At 40.2% G+C, this 25,950-nt stretch overlaps 2 protein-coding genes and 1 long non-coding RNA gene across 15 annotated transcripts; 1 reads left to right on the top strand and 2 right to left on the bottom strand.

The window, feature by feature from the left end:
- Positions 1-888: 888 nt before the first annotated feature.
- On the bottom strand, positions 889-18,400 carry asph (aspartate beta-hydroxylase). Of its 9 annotated transcripts, none has more exons than XR_008693114.1 (14): positions 13,891-14,072; positions 13,018-13,179; positions 12,782-12,826; positions 11,988-12,056; positions 5,672-5,755; positions 4,973-5,047; positions 4,705-4,793; positions 4,464-4,535; positions 3,451-4,348; positions 3,081-3,122; positions 2,955-2,999; positions 2,691-2,718; positions 2,106-2,231; positions 889-1,855 (listed from the first exon to the last, which is right to left on the bottom strand). XR_008693114.1 is itself a non-coding variant. In XM_055503975.1 (13 exons), exons 1-12 carry the CDS (start codon positions 13,976-13,978, stop codon positions 2,711-2,713), a joined length of 1,677 nt encoding a protein of 558 aa, XP_055359950.1. In that variant the 5' UTR covers positions 13,979-14,072; the 3' UTR covers positions 889-2,231; positions 2,691-2,710. The 9 variants fall into 9 exon arrangements, 7 of the variants coding, with proteins under 7 accessions (XP_055359950.1, XP_055359952.1, XP_055359953.1 ...); XR_008693115.1 differs by having other exon boundaries at positions 889-1,781; XM_055503975.1 differs by having other exon boundaries at positions 889-2,231.
- LOC129603340 (uncharacterized) lies at positions 3,188-5,124 on the top strand. Of its 5 annotated transcripts, none has more exons than XR_008693120.1 (4): positions 3,188-3,361; positions 4,475-4,557; positions 4,657-4,790; positions 4,951-5,124. It is a non-coding gene; the product is annotated as an uncharacterized LOC129603340 (long non-coding RNA). The 5 variants fall into 5 exon arrangements; XR_008693119.1 differs by having other exon boundaries at positions 3,189-3,361; positions 4,654-4,790; XR_008693117.1 differs by having other exon boundaries at positions 3,193-3,361; positions 4,671-4,790.
- A 2,781-nt stretch (positions 18,401-21,181) lies between the features above and the next one.
- ttpa (tocopherol (alpha) transfer protein) lies at positions 21,182-25,496 on the bottom strand. The gene is made up of 5 exons (XM_029130644.2): positions 25,260-25,496; positions 23,403-23,556; positions 23,033-23,226; positions 22,823-22,933; positions 21,182-22,739 (listed from the first exon to the last, which is right to left on the bottom strand). The coding sequence occupies exons 1-5, from the start codon at positions 25,437-25,439 to the stop codon at positions 22,512-22,514; spliced, it is 867 nt and encodes a 288-aa protein (XP_028986477.1). The 5' UTR covers positions 25,440-25,496; the 3' UTR covers positions 21,182-22,511.
- Positions 25,497-25,950: the final 454 nt, after the last annotated feature.

Raw genomic sequence — 25,950 nt, 5'->3', positions numbered from 1 at the left:
ACACACCCAGCCTCTCTGAATACTTCTCTCTTCTCCACCCGCAGCTGTCAAAGCACATACATAAAAGGTTGATAAGGTATAAGTGTAATTTTTAATTCAAGCACTGGTTTGAGTTTCACATTAATTTTAAATTAATAATTAGTAACTTAAAGGCCCATTAGATGCAACGGACTGTTTTATTGAATTCATTCACCTGAAAAACTACAACACAGGAAATCTCAATTTTTGTCTCGTGGCCGACAGCGACACAATCCTGCCCTTTGATCACATTCATGCAGTTAAGGACAAGTTCGTTGCTGTTGCGCCACCTGTTGGCCGTTAGACAGTACTGACCTCCAATAAAACGTATGTGGAAGTAAAATAATTCATTCACTAGACGGCGTCAAGAAGACGGAATCTACATCAACTAGGGTCTGTGTTTAGGTATTAGTATAAACTACAAAAACCTTGTTGAAACATTTAATTGTACTTCCCAATAAAATGAATTGGATCAACAAATTCACGAGCTGGGACATAACGTTTAAGAACTGGATACAAAAAAAGTACTTTTTCATTCCTTTTTTTTTCTTACTCTAGATTTTCTTATCTACTAACATCTGAACACCTGATTTATTTTTCACTTCCATTGTCTTGAGGAAACTTAACTTAAACCTGCTTTCTACTGTGGAGCGCCTGTGCTCAAGGCCAGCATCAGACGCTCTTTAAGAACATGTAGACACTTGATATGACATAAATAAACCACAGAATTTCATTAGCATATTCTAATCTAGCAAAAAACCTTAGGTTTGTTAACTAATAAACAGCAAACAGTGAGTGTTGGTGCACAAACATTTTAAACACTTATACAGAATCTCAACAGAGCTAATGGAAAAACTGTAGCCACTGCCGTGTTGTTCCAAACATTTTATTACAGCTCCCAGAACAGTTCATTTACAGAAAAGTCACATTTATAATCCCCTTTTTCAGCAATTGATAGTCACAATAATTTAAATCGGTGTCAGCGTCTACAGCCCAGTTTTAGCTCTGCAGACTCCAGGTTATAATTGACAGGCAGCACTTTGGGACAAAGCTACCAACAGCTGAAGTAATTTATCCCACCCTGGTAACGTGTCCTCGCTTCACCTAATAAAGAGTTGTCCACATATCACAAACCTCTACAGACATTAGTAATGGTTGGCTGTAGTTTGTAGTAGTGTAGCTCCATAAACCTGGCTGGAACTGCTTATGGCTTTGAAAAGCATTTTTAGAAAATTACAGCTTGTCTTTATTTTTCCAAGTTTTTAAACTGTCCCTATAAAAACAAACCTGGAAACTCACATTGACAAAGTGTTAGGAAGCAGAAGAGACAGAGGAAGAAAACATAAGGTGTCATGCAGCTCCCCACCCCACTGGAAAATGCTGCATCCCTAAAACCTGACAATAACAGTAAAACGGGACTTTCCCCTCATCCACTGTCTCACATCATCAGTTCCAGATACTGTTCATGCCAGTATCTTGAAATAAACAGCCACTTTCAACACAGATACAAAAGGAGGAGAAATGATGATACTAAACATGTGTGCATTCTTCTGATTACACAGAGTCTTTACTAGTCATGACAAACAGATCTTTGTCAGTTACAGTCAACCTTCCACAGGATTGCAGCACCTGGTCCGTGTAACCCTCCATGAGCCAGTAATACCACACAATACAAAATGTCTAGATCCCACAGGACAAAAAATGGCTCCGACTCCTGTTCAGCTGGTGATGAATCCTTACGCCACTTGTGCCCTGTTCAGTGTCTTAACAGACATCACAGTTCAAACTTCAGTAAAACTAATTTGATGGTCTCTTTAAATTGTCTTAGTATTCATACCTAGAAATACGATAAACAAAAATAAAAGCTAGGAATGTCCAGACCACACACAAACTCAAACACATATATACACGTAGTTTAAGAATAAAAAAAGATAGACTAAAAACTACATCACATCAGCAGCTCACTCAAAAGATTGATTAGCAAAAAAGATTTGTCTAGGAGCTAGAACGCACTCATCCTGGGTCACATAGGGAACAGACGCATTCACACAGGCTAGCAAATGGCTCATCCTGGACTCAACACATACTTTGTGGTAAATAACGTAGCAGGGGTGAGGAGGTGAGCAGGGCAACAGGAATCGCCATCTCTGCTCTGCATTGAATCCCCAACATTAAAAGCAGGAAGTAGGTGCATCGAGGTGGCTATATTTACACTGCAACAGAGGGAGGGAAAGGTTCTCAATTATGATTATACATTTGAAGTCTGATTTTGCCACATTTAAAATAACTTATTCAGCTCTGCAACAAAAAGACTGGAAGCTAAGAAGAGACTTAAAAATAAAGTTAAAGTTACAATGATGGGGACTTGATTTACTTGGTAAAACCCACAGACTCAATGTGGCCTAGAAACTGGACCACAGACAGAGAACTAAATTATTCTGAAGAAAACTGGAAGAAGAAAAACAGAGTCAAAACAAAAGCAGCCTATTAGTAAACAACTTCAGCAATATCTCACACTGACGCTAAAAAAAAACGGCAAAACTTAAAGTAGAGGTGTGAAAAAATAAAGGGTGGGGTGAGTGGTGAGTGTTGTCAAAACAATTCAATCGTTTCTCTGGAGATGCATCATCATTCTGAGCTGATGCAACGTCAGTGGGTCCCTGCTCCATCACCATGACAACTGCAGCAGCCTCTACGTTTCTATGGAAAACACAAGAACAATGATGTTACGTTTCATATATTTTAATAACACGTTAATTATTATTCTAGTAACAGTTAACATTTGCACTACTGTGCTGACATTTATTTGATACAATAATATTGCCTTTCATGTTTCATTCTCATTTTATTTATGTACTCTCACAGTGTCACATTACATCCTGTTTGCTATAGCCAGCTATGGACAAGGTGTAAGTACTGATTATGAGCTAACATACCTCTGGGCTCATCATGACTTTGCTCCTCTGTCTCCACAAAGTCTGCTGGTGCAAACACAGTCAAAGGTGAGCCTTTCCCTCAAAGAGTTCTTTACACCCCAAGCATGTGCGTGTCTGGGTACGTACCCTCTTGTGCTGCCTCCTCTGCCTCCTGCATTTCTTCTGTCTCTGTAATCGTGAAAAAGAATTTCAGGACATTTAAATAATGCCACTGGCCACAGCACAATGTGCGCTTTTTAGTTTGTTTTGCTTTAAATCATCCTGCTGTATCTGTGCTTAAGGTTGAGTTATTAGCACAGTGTTATGACTGGCTAATAAAGCTGCTTAACCACCAGGGGAATGGCTCCATATCAAAAAGGACTTCAAACTGCCTAGACAAAGGTGGAAATATATTTATGGCCACTACAGTAAGTTCACCAACATACTTGTCACTAAATGTGTCTACTGCTTTTAGCCCTGATACAAAATTGCCTTGTCCTTTTTAGCTCCTTCTCACCTGGAGTTTCTTCCTCCACTTCTTCCTCTGGAGTAGCCTCTGTGTCTGCTGCTACTGCATCATTTTCCACTATTTCTTCTGAAGGATCTGCCTCTTCAGTGGCTTCCTCCTGAAGCTGTTCTGCTTCCTCCTCTGCAGCTTCTGCCTCTTCTATGGGTTCTGCTTCCTCCCCTCCTTGTTCTGTGGGTTCTGCTTCCTCCCCTGCTTGTTCTGTGGGTTCTGCTTCCTCCTCTGCTTGTTCTGTGGGTTCTGCTTCCTCCTCTGCTTCTTCTGTGGGTTCTGCTTCCTCCTCTGCTTCTTCTGTAGGTTCTGCTTCCTCCTCTGCTTCTTCTGTAGGTTCTGCTTCCTCCTCTGCTTCTTCTGTAGGTTCTGCTTCCTCCTCTGCTTCTTCTGTAGGTTCTGCTTCCTCCTCTGCTTCTTCTGTAGGTTCTGCTTCCTCCTCTGCTTCTTCCGTGGGTTCTGCTTCCTTCTCTGCTTCTTCTGTAGGTTCTGCTTCCTCCTTAGTCTCTTTCGTGGGCTCTACTTCCACTGCAGCTTTTGCTTCCTCTACTGTCTGATCCGTGGGCGCGCTCAGCTCTTCTAATATATCCTCAACAGCTTCTTCATCTGCAGGAGAGGGCTCGTCTTCTGCCTCAACTTCTTCAGCAGGTTCGTCTGACAGAGCTTCCTCATCTTCAGCTATCACTTCTACAGCTTCTTCTAGAGGAGCACTCTCCTCCTTTACATCCTCTGCCACCTCCTGAGCAGCCGGCTCCTCCTCCTCAGCTTCCTCCACAGCCCGATCAAGTGGCTCCTTCTCTTCTTCCATAGCTTGTTCTGTAGCAGTTTTCTCCACAGTCTGCTCCTCTGCAGGCTCATCTGCCATCATCTCCTCTGCATCTTCATTAGCTAAAACAGTCTGAATAACAATAACAATACTATAACCCACATGTTCTAAAAAGACAGTCTTTTTACACGTCATTTGACAAGTATTTATATTTCTGTAAACTAAAGTACATTACTACAATACAAACCTCTTCCACAGGGGCCTCCTCCTCCACAATAGGAGGTTCCTCCTCTAGCACCTCTGGATCCTCCTCAAGCACCTGAAAATGAATTGTTGAAAAGGTTCAAACTAGTATTTAAGTAACATATTTCAACAGGACTACATATTTGTCACACTGTATAATATGCTACTCATGTTGATGTTTTTTCATCTTTCAGTAGCTCTGTTTTCACAGATGTCTTAATTTAGAAAAAGTGGACTATACAAACCTCCAGATTCTCCACATGTTCGGGTTCTGCCTCAGGCTCGGGTTCAGATGCAACCTCCTTGGCCTCTGCTGCTACCTCATGCTCAGGTTCTTGGGGGAAGGGGGAACTGTGTAAATGTTTTCTTGCATACAAACAACCTCAGCAGTATGCTGCTACCATCTGATCACACCTCAGTATAATATTCTGTAGTGTACAGTATGTACATTAGTTGCATTTTGTTGCATAATTTTGCCCCCTTTCTTACAGGAAGGCTTTTACACTCACACACCTGGTGCAGACGTGTCCTGTGCTGCAGCAGCTTCAATCACATCCTCCACAGGAATGGGGTCTGGCTCTATAATAGCTAGGAGGGAAAGACATGCTTATATACAAGGATAAAGAGAAGATATGCATTAAAAAGTACTGTCCCATATTATAAAATTGGTTCTTGAGGTCTCCATTAAATTTACATGCTAAAAGATGATCCAGGGCTTTCATCTAAGGAGAACTCAGTGAAACATTAAAAGTGTCTCTCTATGCAATTCCAACAACACTATGATGTGGTGATGACATCGAAAAAGGGAATAATATCTGAACTGAATGTTGTGTGACTGGATTCTGTAAAACAAAAAAATTGCTGGTCTCTCATTACATATATATATTTTGCGATTAGCTGTGTATACTCAGTTCAGTCAAGCTGTGTGGGTTCATATGATAAAGTCTGACCTGCCAAACACTGGTGTAATTTAAAAGAAAAGACACCCTGCACACTGATCTGAGGTCTGTGTGTGTTGAGTAATGTAAATTGAATGAGCTGTTAGCACAAAGGTAATACTTGCCATAAACACAGTGTGAAGTTCTACTATCCTGGGGATGCTCCCTGTTGATACTGACTCAATATACTGTGATGATTAGATCCTATATGACACCAGAGACCCTCTTCCAATTAACATGTGATGACACTGGTCTATGAGAACGTAAGTGTTACCTTCTGCTGCAGGTTCGTGTGTCTCTGCTGGGGCAGCAGCTTCTTCTTTATGGGATTCCACCACAGCTGCTTTCTCTTTCAGTCCTACATGAGATGATGCACAAGTTGTTGGCAGGAAACACGCATGTGGAAAAAGCAGACACAGTGGACTGTGTGTGTGTGTGTGTGTGTGTACTAAGCCCTCGATTTAGCAAATAAAAATATAAACACATTTTCAAGACCGGTCATGTTTATGTGTATACATAAGATTTCCTATGCTTGGTACCTCTGTTTGTAGATTGTAGATGCACAGTGGGTGTGTATGCAACATACAACCAACTTTAACAGACATTCTCTTCTAATGTACTGTTAGTCAGACGAACCAGCTCCTTCAACCAGAACATCTAAAAGGCCATGGGTCTTCTTTGCTGACTGAGTAATAGTGTCCCATTATGGTTGGGACCGCACTTCAATAACTGTAAGCAGTTAGTTTCATTTAATGTACTGTAGAATCAGAAAGTTACAAATAAGAAGAGAGACATTAAATCATACGAATATCTGAAGGACCTGAATGTCTGACACACCCTGGGAGGACTAGCCTGGTTTACATACTGAGGATTTATTGTAAGCAGCATGATTCAGAATATGGTCCATAGTTATATACATCCTCACGCAAACACACCACTCATCTAGGTGATACCTCTGATTAGAGACAAATAAATTGTTCCCAAGATTTTATTGACAAAACAAGTATACTATATTCCCCTTCATTTACAAACAACCTTTTGCCAACTGAGGACAAATTGATGCATTAGAATAAACGCCAGTGTAATCAAATCTAAACACAACCACCTACTAATAACACTGAAAAAAGAAAAAAAAGGGGCTTTTTCCATTATGGTCAAACTTAACAGTAAGAGACAAAAGAGTTTAACAGAGATTCCAGAGCTGCAGTATATTTTGATGAATCACACTTAAATATCATTTGAATTTTAATGTCAAAGTATTTTGTAGAAATTGTTTTGTGATAGTTATCAAACTACAGTATGTTGGGGAGGTTTTAGGCAGTAATGAATTGAATTGCACCCAGAGCTTTTTCCTTGTTCTTCTTCTGAGCCTTCTCCTCCCCTTCTTTCTTAAATTTCTTCTGTCTTTCCTCTGAATTCCTACTCTTCTTTTTCCTGTTCTCATCTGCTTGCCTTCCTTTCCCCTTCTCTTGTTTCTCCAGAGCCGTCTCCATCTCTTTTTTCTCAATTGTGTCCTCTTCTTCCTTCAGCCTAGCAGCCACTCTTTCTTTCACCCTGGCCATCATCTCCTTTCTGCCAAGCTCCAGCTCCTTCTCCTCCTCCTCTTTGGCCAGCAATTGTCTGACTTCAGCCAGAGCCAGCTTGGCGATCTTTTTTGCCTCCACACGTTCATGAATGATGGCCAGCTGCTGCCTTAGAGCCTCCCGAAGCTTCCAACCGACATCCTTTGTTGGAGAGGTTGCTATGGATGGATGAATGATCAACCACACTGTTCGGTTTTCTCTATTCATAGAAACATTGGAAAGAACTAAAAACCATGCTTAACCTTAGTCTGTTATCAGACATCACCGCAAAATCAAGCGGGTGTGAGCATGTACGGACAAACTGGTAACATATTTCCCCACAACAACATTTTGTGCATGCCATATCTCCTTATTTTCCCTAAAGAGTGTGTGTAGACTTATATATAATGGTACTGTACACCGTCGATGTCCATAAAATGATGATAAAATACTGGGAGCTGTGGTTGCTAGTATTTTATGGGATTTCTTTTATCTAGTGCACTATTAAGACTATAATGTTAGAAGTGGTCTGATACAGGTCTGGGTCCAGGGGTGCTGGAGAAGAAATTTTCATTGCTTCAATCTGCTAATGTTTTTAATCGCATATACTGCTCATTATTAATGTAGGTTATGTGCACAATCAGAACTAAAATCTTTGCTATGAGTAGAGTAGTTTGATGCACCAGGTCACACAAGCATAGGGCCATGCATGAGGATACCTTTCTTAGCTCCTCTACCGGGTGCATCTCTAGGCGTTTCATCTGATATCATAGAAGACAAGACAGCAGTTATGCTACATAAGGCTGAATTCCACCTCCACTACAGTAAACTCAACTCGACCTTCCATCGCAGAATCACACCGTTGCTGTATTGTGTAAGCTGATCGTTACAAGACATGGAACTCAACGTATGTAAACCTGTTTTTTCAGCACAGCTACAGTAGATCTTGTCATTGCAATGGATATGAATCATGAATCTAAACATATTTTAAATAGCTGTGAAAAAGCCTGCAAATTGAAATGAGTGTTTAAACATGAATATTATGTATGTGTGTCTAGTTTGTGAATCAGCTACAAATCTAATAAAGAAATGACCAGTCAGTCCCTGTATTGAACCAGTTATTCGCAGCATTATGAAAGTCACACAGGACAGCAAAACAGTCACGACAAGAAGCTTTAGAAATTACAAACAGAAAGTGTTTCAGTCTGCTGAATAATTTTTATAACTTATTGGCCAAATTAATTTAGGTTTACACGGCTGTGAGGGCAATATTTTCACTTCATCAAATGACACAATAGAAATCAAAGATTGTGTGCACACAATCCAGTTCAATCAAATTTTTAAGAATGCTGCTGTACGTCAGTATACAAGGTTTATTTCTTACAGACTCTGCACTTGGGCACCTGCTGTAATTTGATGGTGAAGTTAGCATTTTAACAGCGAACAACACCTGAAGCCACCGCACCCCCAGAGCAGGACTAGCCTGTTTTGAAATCGCATATCATCTGCACATTCATTACAGACCAATTCACTAAAAAACGTTTGACACTAAAGCGCACGCACACGCGCACACACACACACGCGTGCACACACACACGCGCGCACACACAGCAACCATGTATGCATGATGAATTAAACCAGTCTCAACATATGCACACACACTTCTACTGCAGTCCACGCCTTTCTCACCTTTAACCAACACTGACAGGAACAGCAACATTCCAGTTGTAAATGGATGCAAAGCGATATGACAGATTACAGTGTTAAGGCTCTTTACTTTTGATGTGACACTAAATAGATAAAGTGCTGCAGCTACTGATAAGCAGAGAATGACAAAATAACAAACAACTACTAAGCTCAACTCCTGCATAAAACTCAATCAAAAGGTTGATAGAACCACAACACCTTTTACAAACATGTCACTTATAATCAGATACAAGGATTGATTAGTCTGCCAGTGTCTGTTGTAAGGTTCTAATATCACAATGAAACAAAAGTAGTATATTGGTTGTCTGCAAATTGTTGTTGTTGTTTTTTTACACAGTATATAGAACATGCAATGACCTTTTATAAAGACCTACCCTATTGCAAGCAGCTCAGAGGGATGTGACTTATGCATGTAGTTAGGTTAATATTATAACATGCCAAGGAAAATGGAATTAGTTGTTTGTATGTGAAGCTCCTCAGTCATCTAGGTAATGGGGTACAGTTGACGGCTTAGGGAGTCATGTTACGGAGAAGAAAGGAACAAAACAATTTGACTGTTTTACAACAGTAACTGTACGTACTACATCTCAAATCAGCATGGCAACCCCTCGAAAGCAACTGCGAACCAACCAACAACTCTACTCAGTGAAGGTGTGTAACTAACTCCACAGGTAAATAGAAAAATGCATGGCGGGATACAATAATAGTCACAAATATTGTTGTCTTGCTCAAAATGACTGTGCTCATTATGTTCTCTCTACTAAAATAAGTTGTATTTACCTTGTTGACATGTCAGCTAAGACATCAAAGACAGGTAGGAGAACGGACCATCAACTAGATTTATTTTCTTAAGAATCTGAAATGTACAGATGATCTAAACAAGATCCAAAGACAAAAAAGCCTATCTCCAGAAGTGATGTGGAAGTTTTCATACTATATCATTCAAACTTTTTCTTATCCATACATACCTGCAGGGGTAAAATGGGATCCAAAACAAAAACAAAATTAAATCAATTTGACCAGCTTAAAAAAGTACAAATTCATGCTGATAGACCAGATAAAAAAAGTTTAGTGTGTGTTTATAGCATGCAGCATGGTCTAAAATGGCATAAAAGGGCAACTCAGTTGCTGTCCAAGTCCAGGTCATGTCTGTTATTGGCTGTTGCAGAAGATTTTTAGAATCTAAAAAAATTATAATTAAAGAGTAACAATTTAAAAAGGTAAGAGGGTAAGCGCTTACAAAGGAGTTCCTGAGTATCATGTCTATATCACAGCAAAGACACTGACATCATATAAAAAATCAACAGGATTTCACTTTCAAGATTCTGCTGCTTCAAGAATGAAGATTGTTGCTAGCCATCTTTGAAAGTACCTGGAACCTGTAGTAGGTGAAGCGCGGGGCCTAAACAAGTGGGAATATGCATTTAAAATTGTTTTCAGGGTTACAAAAACCTGCAAAGGTAGAAGGAAAAATAGAGTAGGACCACATTCCTGACATTGTGGCTAGAGCTCTTGAGGCTCATTAGTTTTGTCAAAGTGCTTTAAAAGCCTAACCAGGCTGCAGTTTCACTGAGGCTATTGGTTATGGAGGCCGACTATGACAATCTTCTGCCCCTTATTTCCATCTTCTTTTGCACCTCTTTTTCTGACCCCTCCCTCTTCCTCATCTTCCTCATCTTCTTCCTGCACATCCATGACTCCTGAGGCAATGTGCTCTTCCTCCTCAAGGGGCTCCAGAGGATTTATCAGGCCATAGAGGAAAGTGAAGAAACCGTTTAACCAGTCAGATCCAGCCTCGTCCACTTCTTCTAACCAATCCAGAACCTCGGATTCACCCTGATCATCACCCTTACTGGTCAAGCCTATGCAAAGGAGGGGGTGAATGGGGTTGGGGTATGGATGTATGAAGGAAATATTCAAGAGCAAAATGTGTGGTAAGGAGGGAGGCGGATCAGTGTGGTAATAGGAGGTGTGGAAAAACAAACTGATAAAAAAGCAAAGTGAAGGTTTAAACAAATGGTGGAAACAGATGATATGAAAGAAAGGGAGGGAAGGAAGGAAACAAGAGGAAAAGGTAAGAGAAGTTTTAAGCGTAGGTTAGGTAGAAGGGGATCTACTGTACCCATACTCGAGCATAAGAAGTTAGGCTCATAACCAACAAATTCATCACGTGTCAGCTTAACCTGGTCAGTGATATCCTGTATGTGTTTCAGTTCTACATTAAAATGATTAAACCAGGGTTGAAAAGAGGTACGCAATGGCAAACATTCTATGGATCTATCTACATACGGAACAGCTTCGGTGGTTTAATGCAGGGCAATTAAATAAAGAGACACTGGGTTACACACGCACGCACCTACTTCAATGGCCACATATATAACAATGCCTATTCAAGCTATTCAGTAAATAAGTAAAGTAATAATAATAAAATAAGTATTGATGGTCAGACTAAATATGAGCAAGGGCAAAAAAAAAAATTACCTATGCGTAATGCCTTCGAACAAAAAAAAAAAAAAAAATCATGCAGCATTGTTCACAAGGGGAATAACAACTGAGAATGACTTATTCAGCTTCATAAACATAATGATGCTCTTAAAACACATTGATACAACAATGTTTGAATTTATAGTGTCAGGACAGTATCAAAATAATTCCTACATGAAAGTGTACTTTGTACGAAACATGTTACTTTTGACCTTTGAGGCATTTTCATTTCTCAAACGGTTACTCGAATTTATGTTAAAACTAAATTGATGTTAACTCAATCTGTGATATTAATGTGAATACAGTTCTATCTTTGTGTCATAGTTCTCTGTAGTGAGATATTTTGTTATGAAGCATATGAAGCATCTACCTTCTTAAGGCAGGTCCCTTTTTTAACCTGTGGTACTGTTTCACAAATTAAAACTGTAATGCTCTTTAATCAAAAAAACAAATGTGACTTATTTAGGGTTAGAAACAAGTCAGAAAACTCAAACACATTACATCAAAAGGTACTTGGGTATTAAGCTCAGTTTTTTTTCATTGTTTTCACCGATTAAACCATCTTCACCAGTCAGCTATACTATTGTCATGCAAAAGAAACCCAAATGCCTTTTTGAGGTTGTGAAACAAAAGACACATTTATCAGTGACCTGCAAAAACTGTCACACTCAAAATAAAGGAGCACCAATTGGAAAGCCGTGACTGTAGGAAACCATACATCTTGGTGTAAGAAACCATGCACCTTGTAGAATGCAAGAATGTATTTATAGAATTCATTTGTATCTTTTTCTGCAGGACACTGTATAAATTAGATATAGGTTAAAGGTCATAACTTGCCTAGCAGAATTTTGGCGTCCTCAACGTCAAAATCGCCATCACCATCAGTATCGTAGTCCACCAGTTTACCTGCAGGAGAGACAAACGCGCTTAATCTCAAAGACACATTGTTCACAGCAATACACTTGCATGATTTGCAGAACACAGTAGCTGTTAAATAAATATGCAACACAGTAGGAAATCTCAAATAATTGACTTTTGGTGTCAATAAAATATCTTAATGACTTAATTCTTAAAGCAAGTCAGTATACTGTATAATCATTACATCCTTTATATAAAACGTAAAGCTACAATATGCAAACTTTTAAAATGCAATAGAACCTGAATTTACCTCAACATTATCCAGAGGCTCTGCAATGTACTGTATGCAAGTGAGTCAGCCTAAACATTAAATAGACTTCACCCTCACCCAAACGAAACAGGTTAGTTCCAGTAGGTGAAAACAGGTGTGACAGACGAACAAGCAAATTGTGCAAGAAAGAAAACAATGTACATTGTTAAAGCAAGAAAATGGGTTGAGGAACCCAGGACCTGCCTCTGCCAGCTCTGCTACACTCCACTATGCTCAATTGGTGTCCAGTGCTTTGATAGGACCTCTCCAAATTGGTTTTGGAGTAGTAGTAGTTGTTGTAGTAAAAAAAAAAATAGTTGGGGGAATATTTATATTGCTTTATGGACAAATGTCATTTGTTCCATAAAGCTTCTAAACTACTGACAAACTATGCAGCTAGTATTATTACATTACAAGCATCATTTAGCATCATATAACAGATATAAAATGTTGTGATTTTTACCTTGCAAGGCCTCAGACAGGTTAATTTGCAAGCCTTTAGCCTTGTCTGCATGCAAAACAAAAAGCAAACATTCAGAAAATTCACACATTTAGTCAGGTCGCTAATGTTAGTGTTCTAACAAATAAATTCACTACAGGACAGATGGCAGGATGTTTTTGTGTTCTACGGTGTATGCATGATTAATTGATGTGCGATGCAATACAAAAGTGGATGCATGCACCTTGCTGTGTACTCACCAATGACTCCCTGATAGTCTACCAGGTCAAAGTAGACCATGGCTACAGATGTCCAGACACCTAACAGGGCAAGGACAATGAACCAGGTGAAGAAGCTGCTGCTGCTGGAGCCAGAATCTGCCTTCTTTCCATTTTTATTGGATGCCTGGGATTTGGTATTATCTGCAACGCAAAACGTACAATATGTGTGTTTAGTTTCTCTGAAGTACTTCTTGATTAATAGCTAAAACTCATGTGGTCTCTGAGGAAATCTGTTGGGAATTGTGTGTGGCATCCCTATACTTGTAGTAATATCCTCAAATTTATTGTGGAAAAAGACTCTTTGACAACAACCAGATCCAAAGCAATCGGAGGGGTGTTTGCATCCCACAATGCATAGTGTGAATAAACAGGTGTTTTAGACCACTACGTGGTGCTAGGAATAATCCCAAACACACAACAAAAATACTTAAGGCTTAATTTTACCTGCACACATGAATATTTGAGGTTACTATGAAACAGATCACTACAACATTGAAACCATTGATTCTTAATACATTTGGCATGGCATTCTAATCTACTTTGCAAAATAATGTGGACATGAAAAAAACCCAAGTGCATTACAATATTCTGTAGTGTGAAGCAAGTAGTATTTCTAATTAAACACGTAGATAATAGAAGCTTTAAGAATGTTACATAACATCTACTGGGTTACACATTTCCATGAAAACATTTTAAGAACTAAAAGAACCAAATGAGACAAAACTAATGCCCATTTTGTTCTATGGGTTTCTTTTCTCCGCAAGAAGAAAACATTTTCACACGGTGACCTCCAAACTGTTTTGTCCTTCTCAGCTCTCTAGTGAGTAGGCCTTAAAAAGACAATTTCCTCACCTTGCAGTTCCTCAGCAACAACTGAAGGGATAGCTGTGCCAACAGCAGGAGCGACTATAGACTCCACCAAGTTTGCTGGATCGCCCATCCTAATGCCCTGACTTCTTAATTAACCAAAGAAAGCCACAAACACCCAACACAGTCCGAGCAAAGCAGTCTTGCAGTCTCATTTGTCCCTCCCCTGTATCTCTTCTCACTGGCTTTCCTTCTGCTGCTCATCTGTCAGTCATCCTTTCTCATTGCCACTTTTTTGCCCCCTCTAAGCCCGATATGGTTCTGGAGGTCAAAAACGGCTATTTATAGTGCTGTTAGACCAGCTGGTCCTGACACACAGGGAACAACATAACTATCAACATCCCTGCCAGGCTGAGAGGCCAATGGCAACTTTAAAAGGACCACCCCCACCACTGCCAGATCTGGAGGATTGTACAGTCAGATTTTATAATTTCACCAATAGAGGAGGGCTAAATAACAGTTAGCAGGATGAACAGAGCAATTATGGAAAAGATAATGCAAAACAATTGGGTTCACTGACCAAACCATTAACCTTATCTCAACAGATAAGGGTTTTTTTCAGATGTAGCTACAAAAATACTAGACTACTAGTTATTGGACTATGTCAATTAAATGTAGAACATAAATAACCTTGATGCTGAGGTTAAACCAAACCAAAAGATGCATGATGCATAAAAAGTCGCTTCACCAGTAACACACAGTCATAAAGACTAGGACATTTAGAAATACTTGACTTACTGTATATTACAAAATTCACATAACTATAATGTAAATCACTATCAAAACAGTCTCAGCAGACTAAAATAACAATATCTGCAGTGCCAGTGTGAGTGTTTCATCAACTTGTCCTGACCAAAGATACTGACTCCTGTAGGACAAATGCAATAGCACTGTTTTTCATTTCAAAACGTAGGCCCACAGGGCAGCTGCAGCTACACCAGCATGGTGACATATTTAAACACAACCCGGAAATTCAAGTTGCTACTGAAAGTGAGAAATACTTCAGAATCAGAAGAAAATAAGACAAGTATAGTGTAATGGTCATCGTGCAGTAATAACTCACAACACTTCATACTAAACCACACCACTTAAAACTTAGTTTTTTAGTTAAAACACATATACAAAACCATGTTAACCTCCTGCTGCATACATGTACACATGCACTCCCACCAAAAGAAACCATGCAGTAATGTACCACTGTGGTCTTCTATACGGTCCATTCTCATGTGACGAGCAGCAGCCAATTTACACACGCCGTCTTCTTTTCCAAACAACCTGAAAACTCTCTCTGCTCAGTCTCCTTCCAGTGACGCTCAATACTCATTGTTTGTCTGTGCAGCTCCTCTAAAGACTTATGTAAGTGCTGCTGCTGTGTGTACCGCCTTCATTCTGTGTGCTTGTCTCTCAGGCTTTAAACAGGGACCCACATGCGCATACATGCACATTTATATACATTCCATTTGTACAACCTTTAACCCTACTAACTAAATGATGACCTTTGACCCTTAGCCAACTTAAAAGAAAAAACACTTTTTAGAAGTGATATGAGCTGAAGCAGTTAGTGTAAGTGTAAGTTATTTTCATTGACCGTTAAGGTTCTTTTGACAGAGCTGGCTGATTCAGCTGTACTAGATATGTAATGGCACACCGTGCATTCCTGTGATAAAGGCTGCAGTCTAGGCACAAGAGGAAATACAGTAAATCCCCTTGCCTGGCTTTGTTTTGAGAAATCCTCTGAAAGACACTTGGTAAGGGTACTAGCACTAAGCTAATTAGACGTTGTTGGCAAACATACTAATCAAACACAGCAAAGTAGTTTAAACCAGTTTTCAACAAAGCAGAAAGCAAACACTTTAAATACCATATGATCATTCTATAACACAACAACATGCAAACTTTACAGCATAACAAAAGTAAGTCATTTAGAATTTCCTACAATAGTTCACTGAATAAAAAGTCTATAAAATATGATCTTCACTAGAGTCAAATATCAGCAAGCACATTGCTAAGCTGACAAGACTATCACTGCAACATTAAGGTTTTGATGTCAAAATGCAACCTAGAGTCTATGATATCAGTGTTTCTTTTGATCTAGACGATGACAAGTAATTTCACTGCTGCATTTACATTTAGCTATGTATTGTTTTAAAAAACATTAAGGCAGTAAATGTGTTCATCCTTAGGATGCATACTAAAAATTTTCTGTCCTTCCTCTAATGAATGCAAATGTCCTAGTTTTCTAAGTTTATAAAGCAGCTTGACCAGCTTGTTCAGCACCAGAACAAAACCTTTGACGCAATGCACAGCACACGCTTTCATGCCAGGTGGTGAGAATTTAGAATATTATGGAAAAAAGCACACTGTACATGCAAAGGACACACATCACGTCAGTCCCAGTGGAACAGACAAGTCTATTACCACTATATCCCTTGATTATTCAGCAACTCCAAGTCCTCGAAGGAATTTGAGTGATGTATATGGCATGTAAAAAAATAAGAGCACAAATGTAAAATTAAAATAAATAATATATAAACAGATTCAAGAAAATACTATAATTTCAATAAAGTTTACACACTCAAGTATACAACAACAGAATGACCTGAACCGCTTCAAATAATGTGGATTGTGCCTTTAAATTGTTTAAAATAAACCATTTACAGTCCACTCTCTCACATTAATCAGACCTTTATTACAGTGGGCAAAACAATGACACTCAAAGCTGTTCGTTCTGTTTTACCGTGCAAATAAACTATGGAGCTTTATTATAGCCAGTAACAAACAAATGCATTTTAATAAATGCTGAATCTGTTTCAAGAGATGAAATATCTGTAAGCCAATCCAGAAGTAAGCATTAGTCTGATTTCCTATATAACAAAAGACATTTCGCCCATTCATTTAGTCACGTGTCAGTAACTGCCATGAAAACAAGAAAGGAAATCATATGTGTGGCATTAACTGTCATAGAATAGAAGAGTGATGGGCGTGTTTAGGGCCGTGGTGGGCGTGGTCATGACAGAAATTTAAAAACTTGAACATTTTGTTCCCTGGGCTTTTCTAACCTTCAAACTGTTTGATCTGATTCAACATGCAACTATATACAGCATCCATGCAGCATCCAAATACTTTTCCTTTCCAAATTAACAACGCATTACATTATTAGCATGTTGTTTTAGTGCTCAGTTGGAAAATTAGAAAATATTGTTGCAACTAACAACCACGTTTCCCACAGTTTAGATCAGCGTGGACTCCAATCGATTCACAGCTACGCGTCAGCGCGGAACTCAACACCAGTAAACACTAAACAATAACAAATTCTAAAGTACAGTACAGAAGAATTTGAAACACTTTAGCTGATTTTACCTTTACAACCACTAACATAGACGACTAGGTAAACATGCTTATTTTTTTATCGCATGCTCTGTGCGTGTGTCGTGTGTGTTGAATATTTACGCAACGTTGCATATTTGAATGGAGCTGCGCGCGCCACTCAACAGTGATGTGGATGTGGATTCCAGTACGGTCTGTGGGTGCGATGCAGACCCCCAGGTCCACGTATCACCCCACCCACAGTATACCATACTGACACGTGAGCATTCAGTGACTGTGGCTGAACGGAGGGCGGGGTGCAGAGCGCCCCGGGGTGCACACACTTACTGCCACATCGCTGGGAAATCACGCTGCCATAGACAAACAGGTCTACGTTTGCGGCTAAGCTATGGAGCTGATGGACGAACCTCTCAAAAAAGCAACGTTACATAAACCTGCACGCGAGAAGCTGGCGTTATCTCTCGCGTGCGAACAGCGCTCCGCACTTTAATCCCAGGAGCTGGAGTCGCCATTGTCAACCACGCAGGACACAGGATAAACAGCTGCAGCAACTTAAAAGCTTCCCGAAACGGTGGTAAAGCGACGATGACGCAGTGAGGAATACCGTTACCTGCGCGTGTCGAATTGGAAACATTATTATGAAGATGAAAGTAAAACAACCTCTGTATAATTGGTGACAGTAATAGAGTCATGTTCATACAGAAGTTGAAGGGCAGCACTCTGAAAGTGTTTACATGCTACCTGGGCCCAGGTTAAGCGTAGCTAGCAAACCACGTCCCGCCGTACTGTCTTCTTTAGAGCCAAATTACAACAGCTAGCAAGATTGAATGAACAGTTTGACACCTGAATAGCGTCCACTTTAAATGGGCCGTCAGTGAAAGCTCCGTGAACGCGTCATTTTCACCACTCGCAGACCATTATAGAATGAAAAGGAAAGCGACAACGCACCTTTGGGTTTTACGTGAGCTTTAGCGTTTTTCTTTGGAGCCATGGCGAGTCAGCTTAGGAGAGACACCTCTGAAATAACAGTAAATAGAGGACTGAAGCAGCCGGCGACTGTGTTTCTAGCAGTAAAAAAGAAAAGAAAAAAATCACCGCCTGCTTCATAAACTGGGAACCATAGAAACCCCGTCCACTTTGGTTCTGACAGTTTTTCTGCACCAATGACATGTTAGCTACAAAAATGGGCGTGGCGAAAGCATTTGAAAGCCAATAGAATTGTAGAAGCATTTGGGTTATTCAACCGTGTGGATAGTCTTTTTATCGCCCCGCCCCCTAACTCATCTGGAACGTGGCAAGATGGAAGCTTCCCTGATTATCGCGTTGTTTCCTTTTCCTCTTCTCACATATTGTTTGTCTTTATACACAGATAATTAATATGTCTTAATGACAGAATGCGCTTGTAATTAAACAAATCGACACAGTACGTAAAATAAACATGAATCTATGTTTTGGTAGATTTTGTGTAGTAGGGGAAATGCTAATAATCAATCGTTTAAATGTAACGCAAACTCCACCAAGCCTTATTATTTAAATAGATTATTAAATACCCACACTCAGTCAATGCTTGTTTTTTGTGCCAAGATAATGTTGGTGGTCCATTGACTCATACAAGCCAACGCAAAACTCTCTAAGTTGACCTAAAGAATGTACATGTATGATGTTATTTTCCCTGACGCAGTCCTTTTCAGTAATGAACCTTTTGTCATCCATCAAAGAAAAGATCAAAACAGTGACCGACCAATAACACTCCTTTACTAGATGCTTATTAATTGGGGTAAAGTAATAAAAAGTGTTGAGGTTTGTAAATTCACACTGCCAACCACTGTAATCTCTAATCTTTAGTCCTGCAGGGCCATTTGGTTATCCAGTAAACATTTGGTCAGCTCACGAGCAGCACAGCCTCAGGGTAAGTTCAGAGGTTGGGGTGTCCAAAAGGGACAGTTCTCATGTGATTGATTCACTGACATGAATGACTAAAGACTGCCTTGGTCCCCTGAACATTGTGTGAATGTGTCTTATCTGTGATTTGATCATTGTGTGAAGAACTGATTTGGTTGAACAATGATGTAATCACTTGAATGAATTTTGCATCATGGGTGAGTGATATGTGCATAAGGGAACTGTGTTGTTTAAAATATAGGGTTATAACAACACTTCATCTACAGCTAAGTTACTCTTCAGATAATCCTCTATTGGATTTACTTGATTACATTTGTCAGCCATAGCTGGGCTCACTATGACAACATAAAACCTTCATCAGCTGTTTTTGGGGTTTGCAGTAACTGTATGAAACCTTTGCTGTGTCCCCTAAATCACATAGGCAGCCTAGCAGCAGCATACCATACTATGAGGGGTCTTCAGTGTACAGTGCAAAAGGCAAAGTAAAATAGAGGAAACCTGTACCAGATAAATAATTCTGAGTTTTTGGACACATCACAATTGTGACCATTTTTTAATGAACATGGCACACACATATAATTACATTATACTCTTGACAAGTATGTCGTTATTGCAAAGCTTTGATGGAGGATTAACTAGGCTTCCGTTCTATCGTTCTTAACTTACTTTCCTAAGGCAAGAACAGACAACAGACAAGGCAACAGCCAGTGAAGAGGTCATGCATGGTTTTGGATCTGATTAATAAAGATACTTTGACTGAGAACTAAAAAGTCTAAGAAAAGACTAGAGATTTTATAATAAGTGGTGTGGTGGGTTGAATTTGACTTGGCCGGCCAGAAGCTCTCTCACCCCCTCTGCTGACGGAGCCAGCTTGAAACCCACACTTTTAGAATGACCTGGATTTCCATGACCCACTTTGTCAACATAGAGTAGCTGCACGGTTTGAGGCCAGAAGTGTCTGGGCCCTTCTGTCAGTCTGGAGGAGCCGCTAAGGGAAGTCCTCTGTTCAAGCAGTCAGGACACTTCTGACTTTCATAAAAATGATGCAAACCTGATAGTTGTAAGGTAACTATTATGAACTTCTAGTTTAAATTAAACAAAGTTTTACTGTTTTATGAATGTCCTGGAAATTGTATTAAAGTGTTTTCAGTAAGTACAGTTTTCTTTTCCTTATTCAAAATACCTCCCACTAGACATTTTCTGTATTGTAATAGAGTGCTTGATAAACCATCATGCTCCATCTGGTCGAAGAGATGAACTGAATTCATGTCAGTGCTATAAAGAGGAACAGTGTGGAAAGGAACATGTGATTAGATTTTGGATTTCATCAGGTTCACTTCTTAAAACCTCTCTTTGCATGTTGCTAAATTGCATTTCAACAATGTCAATAGACAACCAGAGACATAAAAATAATCATTTATCAGCAATGATTAACAGTTTTTCTCTTGCATTTCACCTAATTCAGTTGTGTATACACAGAACATGGTGTCAGTGGCTCAACAAAGAACAGAAGATCTGCAGTAAAGTTATGGTTTTTATATTGTTAAGAGATAGTTGATTAAATATGAAAAGTATGAAACACCATATCAGTGTTCTACACAAAAATGAGTGGGGTGTATTGTAAAAGAACCCATTACAGCCACGAGGGGTCACCACAGCTGTGCCTTTGACCCAGCCTTCATCCAGGAATTTCTAGAAAACTTACTTAATTTGCTCTTGTCCTAGTTTGAGCAACACTTCCCAGAATCTGACTTCTGGTCATGATAGGGCACAAAACATGGTCCACATGGGTGAAGATCCGTAACACATACAAATGCTGTGAAACTGTATATGTAGGTATACATGGTTTATGTACTGTATAACATGTTTGTACTTAACCAGAACTCAAAAATTGGACTTTTGTCAGGCTGTAGAGTCGATTTTGTTTACCAGCCTGGGCAACACTGATAAACCTGTTTACTGACCTGCTAACACTGGTCAAAGTTCTGGACCGTGATGGCCCACAACCAAACACAGAGCAAGACAAATGAGAGGACAGAAACTTACAAATGGTGCATTTATACAATTATGCATTGACTATACTTTAATAAAGTACGTACTTAGTACAAACTATGTTAGAAGTAGCTGGAGAGTAGTCGATGCAGTCTGCCTGCACCTCTTATACACAAATAAAACCCAACATCGTATCATTTATCAACAACACTTTTGTGCCGAGTCTTGTTTGTCTATCTATTAGCAGACAGAGACTTTGATCTTTAGCTTCAAATAAACTGTATACAGTAACAAATGAGCTGCAGAAATGCAGCAATTAATACAAATAATTATAAACTTAGTGCTTACAGAAAATTCACATTTGTGCATAATATTGGTCCAAACAAACAAAAAATTTTCATCCGTATCACTGATGATATATAAAGTGTTAATTTCACATTACAGAGTTCATAATAATGATCCCTTAAGATTAAATGGTTGACTGTGAACAAAAAGAACTGCATTAATTAGTTTTCCTGGCTGATGAGCTTTAATCAGTCTGTTTGTTGCTAGCTGACGATGTTAAACATTAATTATTCTTATAGTGATGAGGAGCAGCTGTAAGAGTGTGTTGTTCACAGAATTAGCTGGTAGCTGACTGCAGATAGCATAGTTACATACTGAAGAAAGTCATGACCCTCATGTGACTCCAAGGAGCTTTTGTCTGTGAGTTAGACTCACATTTGTAGATGTTCTTCTCCAGCCTCGGCTAATGATGCCTTTGGAAACTGAATTAAATACTTTTACTTCAGTTGTGTTCAGATCTGAAATAATATTTTTTAAACAAAGTGGGCCAACCCTGTCAAAGAATTAGTTAAATTAGTGTTTTATGTTGGCAATGTGCAGTCATGATTTAATTTGGGCCTGTGACACACTAAAGAGAAGCTGAAGAACTACAGGTGACTCGGACAAACTATGGCTTCAATTCATGTCTCCTCCATCTGTGCCTGAAAGTCTCTAAATCAGCAGATGTGTGAAGAATTTTTCATAAAAAATAAGGACAGCAAAAAATACTTACACAAACTGCATAGAAAGTGTCACTTAGAACCCCCATGCTAATCATATTTAACCTTTACTCATACTTTTTCAAGTCAAGTTTATGATAAGCACAGTTTGGCCTAAAGGTGACCACTACATGAGTTTTTAACCATATTGTGCTACTTTATCCTTTAGTTTGAGATCAGTGAGCAATGTAAGAAAGAGCTACAGCTATGAATCGTGTAAACTCAAAAGTCAGAGATAGGTAATGAGAAGCAAGTTGGATGTTATTTCGGCCTCTTTGACTCTCTGACTGCACAAGCTGGCTGCCAGAATGCGTACATTAAAAATTACACCTGTCAAGTAGCTTAGTGTCGTTTTCTTTCAAGGTGTGACTCCTTGGGAAAAGTGGCGACATCAGCGGTTGGGTGGGCGGCGATCTGCTGCAGGAGCGTCTCTGATTGGAGCAGCTGATTGGTCCAGTCTTGACACGCCGCCTCTATTCCTAGGCCTTCTCCTCCGTACTCTGGAGGCAGGATCGTCGGTAAGAAGAACTTACAGAGCGAGTTCTGGAAATCTGCACCATGCATATGGATCTGTGGAGGGAGCCAAAGCTCAGTGTATGACCAGAGATGTTATTCTCATGCAATCAGTGTTTAGCAATAAAACCGGTACCAACCCTCTGCTTGATCTTGTCTGGTAGGAAGGGACGAAGCATGGCAAAAACTGGCCGAAAGAACATTGGCTCATTGACCAGATGAATTCCTCTAACTTTCAATGGAAACGAGTCCTGAAAACACATACACAAACAAAACGAGCCGACAAACCTTGTGTGAATGCCACAGCCACAGTAAATCCGACATGACCTGAAGCATGACCTGGGCCCTACCGATAGCACAGAGGATATCCTTCTAGCGAGGGAAGGGTTGATCTGCAGGGCGTGACCCAACATCCATCCCTGCAGGTCGAATATGACCTTGACCCCCCGTCTCTGGGTTTCTGTTTCCATGCAGATGATCTCTGATGTCATAAGGCTGACTCTGAAAACTTGAAAGGCCGACCAGTCTTTGGAATTCCACTGCCCTGCACACACAAATAGGTAAGTATAATTTAATTTAAGTATAATTTAATTTAAGTATAATTTTTGCTGCCTTAACCAGAGAAAAGGGAAAAATACTTTGACTCAAAGTCAAACAATCTGTTAGTAATCCACAATTGTAATAACCTAAACAAACATTTCGAGCAACACAAATACCAACCAATCCTGTAGATGAGCACCCGGCTGCCGGTGTGGTCCCTCAGCGGCAGGACGGCGTGGTATGATGTGTTGAGGAGCCCCAGCACTGAGGAGGGAGACAGGCAGCCACTGATCTCAGGACTCTCCCTCCGCCACAGCTGATAGTTCAGCAGGAGCTGCACAGGACACACACACACACACACACAATGTTCAAACGTGCATGAGTCGCCCACGTGCTCAGCTGAAGCACCGGCGCATTGAAGAAGCCCGACGCAGATCAAATGTGTTGTGACCTTTAATCTGCTGCGTTATCTGAACCAAGCCCTTGAGTAAATGTTCAAGTCCAAACAGAAAAGAAATACACAAGCTCTGGTTGTTAGGCTGTAATCGACTGTCAATGTGGACCAGTAAATGTGAGAGGACATCTGTGCATCAGAACAGGTAGAGGCAGCGTAGCAGTACTTTAAAGCACGATTACGTCTGTGTATACATGTAGTTGGGATATCAGCAACAAACAACAGACTGGACTGTTTGCGTCGCGAGGCTTAACACGCACACGATTCACAATCATATCAGTCAGTGCAATGAAAGTTGATAAGCAGCAAATAAACTTATACTAAACTCGGTGTTGGAGTAACACATGTAGGTGTTGTACATGAAACACATCCCGGGTGAGACATTCGCTGCTACAAGAGAAAACGCACATCTGTACATTTGTGTACATTATCTCCTCTCATTTAAATAAAAGTGGAGATATGTGATCTCTGTTAAAGTGAGTGGATGAGTTCAAAACAGCTTAGATCAGGATAGGTCTGGTAGAAAAGAAGCTGGAGAATGATGGGATGGAGACTATGGTATGACGGTTGGGGTAGGGCCAACCTGATATGGGTCATTTAACCTTTTACTGTTTCAAACTGCACTTTATTCTATTCTTTTAGTCAGTGGCTGTTCTGAGCTGTTAATGCCTCATGTTCCTGAGATCAGTGTAGTTTGCGCTAAACCTTTCAGGAGACCCTCCTTTGAGCACCTCATTGGAGATATATATATATATATATATATATATATATATATATATATATATATATATATATAACCCCAAGGTCAAAGTGGGAAACACCTCCCAAGGTGGTAGAGAACGAGCGAGCCAAGATCCTGTGGGACTTCCAGATACAGACAGACAGAATGGTAATGGCGAACCAACCAGACATTGTGGTGGTGGACAAAGAGCAGAGGAAAGCCGTAGTGGTGGATGTGGCAATACCAAGCGATGGCAACATCAGGAAAAAGGAACATGAGAAACTAGAGAAATACCAAGGGCTCAGAGAAGAACTGGAGAAGGCTTGGAAGGTGAAGGCCACAGTGGTGCCTGTGGTGATCGGAGCACTAGGGGCTGTGACCCCCAAACTGGAGGAGTGGCTACGACAGATCCCTGGAAAAACATCCGAAATCTCAGTCCAGAAAAGTGCAGTCCTAGGAACAGCAAGGATACTGCGCAGAACCCTCAAGCTCCCTGGCCTCTGGTAGAGGACCCGAGCTTGGAAAGTGGATGAGACCACCCGCGGAGGGTGAGAATAGAGTGTGTGTGTGTGTGTGTATATATATATATATATATATATATATATATATATATATATATATATATATATATATATATATATATATATATATATATATATATATATATATATAATAAAATGGGCTAATAATAGAATTATAATAATACTGCACACACTTTGGTAAACACGCGTTCCGCTGTGTTCCCCTACGCCTGCGCTTTACGTGCAACTCTGCATGACAGGACCGTTGTCAACATGAAGTTACCGAGCTGTTGCTCCACATTCTCTTGGCAGCAGTGATTTGTTTTCCTGCAGCGTTTTACCTTCAGAGCGAGTTCCACGTCGAAGTCTCTCGCCCGCAGAAACTTGAGCAGAAAGGCGTCGGACAAGGTGCTGGCGGCGCACAGCTCTCTGGCCCGCAGCGCCCTCCGCCGCAGGCTGCTCACGTACGGACACAGCTGCTCCGAGTCGTCCGGGAGATCATTAAGCTCGGGCCCGTTCATGTCGCCCTAACGTCCGCGCACATGTCAGCGCTGCCAGCGGACTGTTTGCGTGAGACGGACGGGGAGGGAGAAAGGGAGGAAAGAGGGAGGGGCTCGGTGTGTGTGTGTGTGTGTGGTGGGGATAGACCATGGTAGTACCAATATTAGGGCTTTACTGCTAGATTGCAATCAAGTAAGGTTATTAAAGTCATCTGGAGAAAGTGATAACTTCTGATGCTTATTATCCAAATCCCTTTATGATTAAGTTTACAGTATGCACAAAGCTCTTATTTTAGCCAACAGGACATGTTCACATCCTGTAAATCACAGCATCTCTGTGAACGGATCCTAAATCACTGGAGTTACCCTGAGCCGCTTTTAGGTCATTGTTTATTATTAGTACATTACCGCGTCTTCATAAAGGTAAGTTAAACTGCTTAATATAGTCACACATTCCTTCCCACTGTGGCTGTATTCATCGATTAATTCGGACATTTTATTTGGTGTGAGCAAACAGCTCTCCTTGCTGCAC

Source organism: Betta splendens, chromosome 17, assembly GCF_900634795.4.
Source record: "Betta splendens chromosome 17, fBetSpl5.4, whole genome shotgun sequence".
Lineage (NCBI taxonomy): Eukaryota > Metazoa > Chordata > Actinopteri > Anabantiformes > Osphronemidae > Betta > Betta splendens.
The sequence above is the reverse complement of the archived record's forward strand: the minus strand, read 5'-3'. Positions and strand labels throughout refer to the sequence as shown.